The following is an 8,852-nucleotide window of genomic DNA, read 5'->3' on the forward strand; positions in this document are numbered from 1 at the left end:
AAAAGAAAAAGAACGGTTTCCCATTTTTTATTATTTATTTTATTTTTTGGTAAACGATAACATTGGCATTTATCTGTTCTACTTACCGCGTCGGCTATCGCGACTGAGGCTTTGACATTGATGAATTTAATTAGTTAAATTCTTCAGCTACTTGCCAACGATAACATGCCCAAATGCCAAACCATCGCCTTTGATGCATCCGCACCGGAGGCGTCTCCCGCCGACGACGCTCCGTACACTCACCATTGACTCCGCCGCCGCCATGGTTCCAGAATCCGTGGTACTCATCCGCCGGTTCCTGTTGTTTGTGGCGGTTTGCCTCTCGTGCTTGCTCCTCTACAACGACTCCAATGCCCTGCGCTTTCTCCCTCGCTTCTCTTCGTCTCCCTCTGTTCTCTTCTCTGCCAACAATTCCCCTCTCGTGAGTGTACACTGACTCTCATATCTATTTTCTACTTTCAATTTGTGTATTGCGGTGCTTTCGAATTTTGTTCTTCATTTCCTTCAGCTATTGAAAATGGGTCTTTTGTGTTGTTCTCAATTCTTGTGCATTTCCTACTTGGTGAATGAAAAGAGTATACAATTTAGCTGAATTGCATTGTACCTATTGAAAGCTTGAAACTTGTGTAGGTTAGCGGGCAACATAGGCTTCAAAAGGTTTTGAAGGATGCTGCCATGGAAGACGGAACTGTGATTTTAACAACTTTGAATGAAGCATGGGCAGCTCCCGATTCAATCATCGATCTCTTCCTCGAGAGCTTTAAGATTGGAGTTGGCACCCACAGGCTCCTGAACCATTTGGTGATCATTGCCTTGGATCAAAAGGCATTTCACCGTTGTTTGGAGCTGCATACCCATTGTTTTGCTCTTATCACTCAAGGGGTTGATTTTCGTCGAGAGGCTTATTTTATGACCCCTCATTACTTGAAGATGATGTGGGCAAGGATTGATTTTCTGCGCTCTGTTCTTGAGATGGGCTACAATTTTGTTTTCACGGTAATCTCTTCTGCTACTATTACAAACCCATTGGCACTTAAACTTGATTTTCTCAATTTGAAAATTATTTATATGATACAATACAACCTGATGAGAAACTTTTAGACATGAATTACCAACTTTGAAAATTATTTATGTCACAACCTTCTTTTTGGTCATAATTTGTGACATAACCTGATGATAAGATCTTAGACTTGAATTACTTTACTCGAAGGTATGTTTGCCAGATCTTCTGTGACTGTTGATTCATTATTTATTTATCTCATTACACAACCTCTTGATTAAGGTATTCAAGTATTTATTGCAAAATACATCTGTAAGACTCAGAAATGCATACCCCTCTGTATTTCATACTGATTAGGGACATTTTGTTGTACTTTGATATGTTTCGTATTGATTGAAATCTCATCAACCTTGGTTTTTTTTTTTTTTTTTTTTTTTTCAATTCCTTTGTCGTTGGTCTTTCCTCCTCCAGGATGCTGATGTTATGTGGTTTAGGGATCCATTTCCACAGTTTTATATGGATGCTGATTTCCAGATCGCATGTGACCATTTCCTAGGCAGCTCAGATGATTTAGAGAACAAACCCAACGGAGGGTTTAACTATGTAAAGTCCAATAACAGGTCAATAGAGTTCTACAAATTTTGGTATTCGTCACGGGAAACCTACCCTGGATTTCATGATCAGGATGTCCTCAATATAATCAAGTTTCATCCTTCCACCTTTACTATTGGACTGAGAATGAAATTTTTGGATACTGCTTACTTTGGTGGATTTTGTGAACCTAGTAAAGATTTGAATCAAGTTTGTACAATGCATGCAAATTGTTGCTATGGTCTAGATAGCAAGCTTCATGACCTTCGAATTATGGTTCAGAATTGGAAGCAGTTTATGTCCTTGCGACCAAATTTGAAGAGATATTTGATCTTACCATGGGGGGTTCCGCAGAATTGCAGGTAAGGAAAGCAAGCACATAAGATATTGGATGCCTTGATTTTTTTTTTTTTTTTCTTTTTAAATCTGAATTGATTGTTTCTTAATACAGTAGCATACATCTATAATCGCCATCACTTGTTCAGTGTTTAACCATTGTTTTCTAATACGGTTCTTAATTTTTGTGAATTTCACTCCAGCCTTGATTCTCTCCGTCGCTATGATGCACCGGAGAGCAATAATCCACAGGATTTGCAAGACTGAATGGAGCTGTATAAGTTCTGAAGCCTCTGCCACACAGGTGCTTTCCAGGTTTGAATGCCAAGGACATTCGTGGGGATGAACCTTCTTCGATGATAGAAAATTGTATTAGTTTGTGGTAAAGGACCAGAGAGAGCCCCAAGGGGGGAAGTGATCATAAACCAGACATGGTGGGGGTTGGAAATACTTGTAAAGAGAACAGAACCTGGCATTGGGTCCCTTAGCACTGCTAGGATTCGCAAAGAATTTGGAGTAGGTATCATTTAGACCAATTTTCATATCTATTGGTCAGTGATTTTTGTTCAAAAAATATCGAAGGTTTAGGTTTAGTCAATCTTGTTATCCAACTGGTAGCATTTTCTGGATGCTCCAATTTATACTATGCAAACGGCCGGCAAGTGTTTGTGAGGATCTTGATAAGCATAATCGTGACTTCAGTATGCCTCTTTTCAATGTCAACTGTTGGAGCAAATTCAGTAAATAAATAGTAAAAATGAAGTTCAGTATGGCTTCACGTAATGGTATTCCCAAAAAGACTTGCAAACTTGGCTTTTGTGAAAAATATTCTCTAATTCCTCCAACTGGCATGCATTTCATTCTCTAATTTATACCGTGTGATTTAATTTAATTTTTTCATTTTAACCTAAGTCGAGAGGATTTGTCTCCGCATAACGTTTACAAGGCAATTCTCCAATGTCAGGTAGTACGACTAACAGAAAAGGAAATCAGGTATATATCTACTTTTTTCTCCAGTCTCTTTTCTTTGGTATTTCTATTCTTCCAGCTTAGAGCTATTTGCACCAGCAGTAAGCGTAAAACCTTTTTTTAGCCACTTTGTTACATTCTAGTTGGAGTTCCCTTTACGTAAGTAAGAATAGTTTAGAATATCATTTTGTCCAAACATGGAAAAAATGCATACGATACGATACGACCATGAATCATCATGGACTCCATTGTTTTCCTTTTGAAATACTTCCCCCTTATACTAAACAACTATTATACAAAAAAAATTTAAACGCATAAATAGAAAGAACAAAAACTAATTTACAAACAATTACAAGTTGACTCTTTATCCTTCACCAATATCAGAGTCCAATTTCTGACTTACAAGCACGCCTCGATCCCAATTCTCAAAACACCTGTAAATATAGAGATCATGGCCATAAATCATATAATATGAGATCAAGATCAGTGGATACAATCAACAGTACTAGTTATTAAATTACATAACATTTAAACAAGCTGCCTCGGACACGGCTTGTAGGCTTAACAAGCCTTGTTTTCGAGCTACTCAGTTTGTTTGCAACCTTATGTTAAGGTGAAAGCTCACATTCTCTAGTAAGAATAGAACATTTGCAGAGGGAGAGGTGAGCCCTGTTTTGTAGTCGAAGAGGGGAGAAAATAAGTCATAGGAAAACACAAACCTTGTTCCATCAACATCGATGCAAATGAAGTGGCCATGTCTCCAACCATCTTGGAAATGGCCAAAAAATACATCACCAGCTTTTGAATAAAAACGACCTTCCCCATTGGCCTTTCCTTTCCAGAAGTTTGCAAACCATCGGTCCCCAGTGTGAAAATACAACCAACCCTATATATGACCATAGAAACAACCTATTTCAGAATGATATCATCTACAGGACAGCATCTACTTATGGAGTTTAACTGTCAAGATAAATAAAACAGATATTACACGAAATAAATTACCTTGCCATGCATGACATCATCCCTCCATGATCCCTGGAACACATCCCCATTACTAAAGTAGAATGTACCAAGACCTGATCTTTTGCCATAGCGCCACATACCATCATATATGCTTCCATCTCCAAGAAGCAAACGACCCTGTAGAATTCTTTTCAGGATTAGAATTTAAATCCTTTTGTACAGATCAAATCATGACATCCTCAAGAATTTTGATTTTCAGCTACTTTTTTAGTCTCATTGAAAAATACCTTTCCTTCAGGAAGTCCTCCTTGGCACCGTCCTTCGTAGATTCCCCCTCTGTATTGCATCTCCACTACTGGACTCCACTTTTTTGGTGAATCTCGTTCGGCTTCCTGTATGTAGAATAGGTAACAAAAACTAAATCCTCATGTTCTGGCAAGTATAAGAAGTGGTCAAATACAATATAGAGAATAAACTTAGGGCCCGTTTGATAACCATTTAGTTTTTAGTTTTCATTTTTTGTGCTAGAGTATAGAGGAAAATGAGAGTGAGAATGAGAGTTAGGATGAGATTGAGAGAGAGGATGAGAGAGGAGGATGGGAGGGATAAGTAACAAAAGTGAAAACAATTTCAAATAGATTTCAGTTTTTACTTTCTGTTTTCACTTTTGTTACTCCTCCCTCCCATCATTCCCTCTCATCTTCCCTCTCAATCCCATCTTCATTCTCATTCTCACTTCCATTCTCCCTCTTTTTCCTCTATACTCTAGCACAAAAAATGAAAACTAAAAACTAAAATTGAAATGGTTATCAAACAGGCCCTTATATTACATAATTTATTACTAAGCATGAGCATCTTTTTTATTACAATAAGCATGAACATCTTTAATGTGAATATTACTAAGCTTTGTTTTTCACAAACGGCTGATTACCAGCATAGATGCAGCACGAACAGAGAGATTTCCTTGCTTCTTAGGATTATCAGCATCTTTTCCTTTTACAAGTGTTGATGCTGTGTTATAAAATTCTTTGACTGCTTCAAGCCCTGTGTCGGTAAATGAACTCCAAGAAGACATGCTTAAATTGACAGCTGGTTGCGCTTTCACATCATTCTCAGTTTTTGTCTCTGGGTTTTGTGTTGGAAATGAGATATTGACACTATCTTTCAACTCTTCTGGAGACCTTACACCGACTGGAAGGCAGAAGGTGCTCAGGTTATCTAGTATCACAGTAGCTCCATCTTCAGCTGCCCTCTCTTTTGCCCAATCCTTTGCAAGCTGATATCCTGGTCCCAAGTTCCAACTAACAAGTGGCTGTCTTTGAAAGGCAGGAAGTTCTTGGTAATGCATTTTAAGTTTTAACTATGATTAGTCAAATGTAAGAACTTCAGGAATGAAAAGTAATGCCGAATGCTTTGAAGGATTACTAGGATACCAGGCAGAGACTACTCTATCAAACTGGAAACTAGTAATTTAAATTTTAAGGATAAAAAAAAGTAATAGTAGTGCTACCTTCAGTGATTGGATCATATGAACTAGAAGAGTCGGTAGCCTCGAACATTCCATCATCATTTTGTTCAGACCCCCTATAATTCCTCCAAAAACAAAAAATTTATGCAAGCTTTTAAGATTATGCATAGCAGACAAATCTTTAGGAGAACTAAATTAAAATAGAGAAACCAACAAACCTTGAAAATTGGAAGTCGTCTGCCTGCGGTCCTTCAGAGTACTTATCAAAACCTTCGGCTACAACATCAACAGCATTTCTATTTCCCATTTCACTAGAATCTGGTGAATCTATCTCTTCAGAGAAGCATGCATTTTCAGGTGATGGGTTTTTCTGAGTGTCATTTGATTGCCATTGGTGTCTACTGAAAAGATCATAAATGAAAGGAAAATGCTGGGCTAGTCCAGAGAATATGCTACTTTTCTGAGAAGCCTGTTTCGGAGCAAAACTGGTAATCGCATAAAATGTACATTAGAAAGCTAAAAACAAGATCCATCATGCATCAGGATAGGCAGAAAGCAAGTTGCAAATACTACTGTTAAATACTTAACATAAGGCAGGAAGTAAAAAAGTTACCCTACAATAAGAACCGTTGTGACTACCAGGTTGGGCTCTAGACTAGGTTCATGAATTGTAGAAATTAAGATTTCCCCCTCATATTCCATACTTTGACGAAAAGTACGCAAAATTGTTTGTACATCACTGTTATCGATAGTGCCCGAACTTGCAAGGATGCATATAATCATACCATCCCAGTCCTATGCAACAGAGAAAAAAGAAAATTCAGAAAGCAGCAAAAGATCAGAACAGTGGCATAAATTTATAACCACACCACATCCATTTAGCTCAATAAGGTCATACCTTTACACCCACACTAAGGAAAGGACAGTCATACATAGATCGTAATATTGAAGTTTCAATATTGTAACCACCACCAAATCCAATTTTTGCTTCTTTATATCCTTCCAGAATCTGTACATAGTTGCATTAGCCTCACAATAGGACCAGCATTGGTAAGAGACAGAAAGGAAGAAATAAAACTTGGGCAAGAGGAGACACAAAACAGAAAAAACTGTGCAAACAAAAACTATTTAATAAAGCTCATAATAACTTGCACAAAGGTGTATGGTATGATTCAGAACACTTACTTTAATTACTTCTGAAACTTCGATCATTTTCACATCATCATGGGATGCATCAATAAGTTTTCTGTGTATATCCTATAAGTGCACCAGCAATCAACACGTCACAACCAGGCTACTGTTAACTTAGACAACCAAACAGACATTAAAGAACTAAACTTACAGATGTTAAAACGGATACAGCAGTTACTGCCAATAAAACAGCATTATTTGCAGTCTTGACAGCTTCATCTAAAGTTACCAAGTCCTTTTTCAGTAACATGTCAGTGTCAATGCCTGCATTTGAAAAGAAACCACATCATGTGCAACTTTATGGTTGATGGGGAAAAGCATTGACTAGAAAACTGGTTTAGGCATTGCTGTAATGTGGGGGACTTCAAATCTTCATCTAACAGAAAATATAACTTACAAATAAATAAATTTGTATGATCCAGAAGTTTTTCCATTAGATCTTTCACCTGAAAATTAGATTAAAAGTTGCAAGATTAGGCATGGATTCAATCGGGAAGGCCTATCGTGAAACTCTAAGTTTAGATACATCATAGGAAAACTTCAATGAATATTATACCTCAGGTGAATGGATGTTGCAACAAAAATTTGAAACATAGTAATTAAACAAGATAAACAGACATCTGCTAATGCTTACAGGAGGACATTATACCACATAGAGACTTTGACAATGGGTTCTCAAGAGAGCCAATTATGATACATTCACACTTGGCTCCATTACTACTTCCAAGTTTTATGACTTTTATAGTTTAAACTTTTCCCGTAAGATTCATAGCAAAATAATTCATTTTGTAAAAAATGCTACATATTTGATATTTATTGGCTTCTCCAACTCAACAGGCATCATCAAAGCTCCTAATCACACAGTACCTCATCTTGGCGCCTCTGTCCTTCAAAGCTGAAAGGCTTCATAATAATAGCGACCACAAATCCATTTGCAGATCTTATTTTTCTCAGAATATCAATCGCTATCATGAGGTCCAAGCCATATCCTGCACTTGCCACCTAGAAATAAAAGTAACAGAAAAATTGGATGCCAATCAGTTTCATATAGGAAACAGAGTAACCTACATTGTAGGGGAATATAAAGTATGTTCCGCTACGTTATGTATCATAACCCTTCTTATCAAAGAAATCATTCATCAAATTAAGTGGCACCAATAACTTCCATAGAACAATGAAGAGACCTGAAAGGGCTGAGAAAGACAATGCTAGACATAAAGATATACAAGAGGAAGCCAAAAAACAAGTAATAGGTAAGAAATGTACAAACAAGGATAATAGACTTTGAACATGACTTTAAAGACAATGGGGCTTCAAAATTCATCGGAGTCGCATCTGCAACAATAACCAAAAAGAAAAACAATATATCATATAAAGAGTCTATACTTGACTTAGGAAAAGTAAGCGCGTTTTTGTACATGTTTGCTACAAATTAACAGAAAACACACTAGCAAAAGCACATATCATGAAGATTTAAATATACTTTGCAATAAAGTGAGACAGTTACACCACAATGCAGAGCAACTTCAGAAAATAATTTCTAGTAAAAATTTTAGATGACTATCTGAAAGGATAAGCGCTGAACCTTTTCCAAAGATCCGTCGTTGTAACTGCACAATCAATGGATCTTTGATGAGAATTTGCCTGCAAAAAAAGTCCATTGTATATAACTAAATTTCTTATAATTATCTCGCACACATACATATTTACAATGGATAATCGGCATACATAAACATCAATATACTAGACTTGCTTCAGCTTAAAGCATTGCATTGCGGCAAATTGTACTACGAAATTAGCAACATAAAAGCATTCACCGTAACAAAAAAACAATAGTGAGCTCACCAAAATCGCAGAGACGAAAACTGGAACGGCGATTCGAGACAAAAATCGAGAACGGCGTCCTTGCGACTGCCAATACCGACCACTTCAACGAACTCGGAATTTCCCCAAAAATCGTCCCAATTCATTTCACAGTCCACATCGACAGGTCCATTGACGGCCGAACTCGCCGCTATTCGAAGTGAAGACGGCTTCCGGCTGCAACTACTGCAGCTTATATAGTACTTTCTTCTGTAACTGAAGGAGCTTTTGTTGAAGATAAATCCACGGTTTGAAGAATAAGGGCACAGAGGAACAGCATAAGATGATCGGAAACTTATGAATGCGGGAAGCTCCATTGCTGCTTAAAAGAAATGTGATGCCTACAAAACTCCCTCCACAGGAGTTGGTGGGTTCAATGGCAGATTGGGCGGGAGGATTTTGAGGACGGAGAACTAGAACCTCAAAGAATGACACTAGTTGTTTGATTATCGATGGAGTGTAGCGAGTTCA

General features: G+C 37.5%; 2 protein-coding genes across 9 annotated transcripts; one reads left to right on the forward strand and one right to left on the reverse strand.

Annotated features, from left to right (window-relative positions):
• Window positions 1-47: 47 nt before the first annotated feature.
• LOC117623899 (uncharacterized protein At4g15970) lies at window positions 48-2,650 on the forward strand. Of its 3 annotated transcripts, none has more exons than XM_034354932.1 (4): window positions 48-421; window positions 631-996; window positions 1,511-1,953; window positions 2,131-2,650. In XM_034354932.1, exons 1-4 carry the CDS (start codon window positions 194-196, stop codon window positions 2,192-2,194), a joined length of 1,101 nt encoding a protein of 366 aa, XP_034210823.1. In that variant the 5' UTR covers window positions 48-193; the 3' UTR covers window positions 2,195-2,650. The 3 variants fall into 3 exon arrangements, with proteins under 3 accessions (XP_034210823.1, XP_034210814.1, XP_034210832.1); XM_034354923.1 differs by having other exon boundaries at window positions 49-421; window positions 1,472-1,953; XM_034354941.1 differs by having other exon boundaries at window positions 245-421; window positions 636-996; window positions 1,472-1,953.
• A 400-nt stretch (window positions 2,651-3,050) lies between these two features.
• Window positions 3,051-8,852, reverse strand: LOC117615104 (protein ACCUMULATION AND REPLICATION OF CHLOROPLASTS 3). 6 transcript variants are annotated; one of them, XM_034344216.1, is made up of 16 exons: window positions 8,364-8,852; window positions 8,104-8,162; window positions 7,789-7,853; window positions 7,386-7,520; window positions 6,916-6,964; window positions 6,670-6,782; window positions 6,513-6,584; window positions 6,226-6,336; window positions 5,941-6,122; window positions 5,546-5,812; window positions 5,370-5,443; window positions 4,791-5,194; window positions 4,147-4,251; window positions 3,899-4,036; window positions 3,616-3,782; window positions 3,051-3,330 (listed from the first exon to the last, which is right to left on the reverse strand). In XM_034344216.1, exons 1-16 carry the CDS (start codon window positions 8,696-8,698, stop codon window positions 3,261-3,263), a joined length of 2,346 nt encoding a protein of 781 aa, XP_034200107.1. In that variant the 5' UTR covers window positions 8,699-8,852; the 3' UTR covers window positions 3,051-3,260. The 6 variants fall into 6 exon arrangements, with proteins under 6 accessions (XP_034200107.1, XP_034200034.1, XP_034200319.1 ...); XM_034344143.1 differs by lacking the exon at window positions 3,051-3,330 and having other exon boundaries at window positions 3,337-3,782; XM_034344428.1 differs by lacking the exons at window positions 3,051-3,330; window positions 7,789-7,853 and having other exon boundaries at window positions 3,337-3,782; window positions 8,364-8,420.

This window comes from Prunus dulcis, chromosome 1, assembly GCF_902201215.1.
Source record: "Prunus dulcis chromosome 1, ALMONDv2, whole genome shotgun sequence".
In the NCBI taxonomy this organism is placed as follows: domain Eukaryota; kingdom Viridiplantae; phylum Streptophyta; class Magnoliopsida; order Rosales; family Rosaceae; genus Prunus; species Prunus dulcis.

Excerpts from the sequence above, each read along its gene's own strand:
- LOC117623899 (XM_034354923.1), top strand. The coding sequence starts at position 194 with ATGCATCCGCACCGGAGGCGTCTCCCGCCGACGACGCTCCGTACACTC. Across the intron at positions 422-630 it reads CTGCCAACAATTCCCCTCTC|GTTAGCGGGCAACATAGGCT; the intron begins GTGAGTGTACAC and ends AAACTTGTGTAG. Across the intron at positions 997-1,471 it reads GCTACAATTTTGTTTTCACG|GATGCTGATGTTATGTGGTT; the intron begins GTAATCTCTTCT and ends TTCCTCCTCCAG.
- LOC117615104 (XM_034344143.1), bottom strand. The coding sequence starts at position 8,698 with ATGGAGCTTCCCGCATTCATAAGTTTCCGATCATCTTATGCTGTTCCT. Across the intron at positions 6,585-6,669 it reads CTGTATCCGTTTTAACATCT|GATATACACAGAAAACTTAT; the intron begins GTAAGTTTAGTT and ends GTGCACTTATAG. Across the intron at positions 4,037-4,146 it reads GAGGACTTCCTGAAGGAAAG|GGTCGTTTGCTTCTTGGAGA; the intron begins GTATTTTTCAAT and ends AGAATTCTACAG.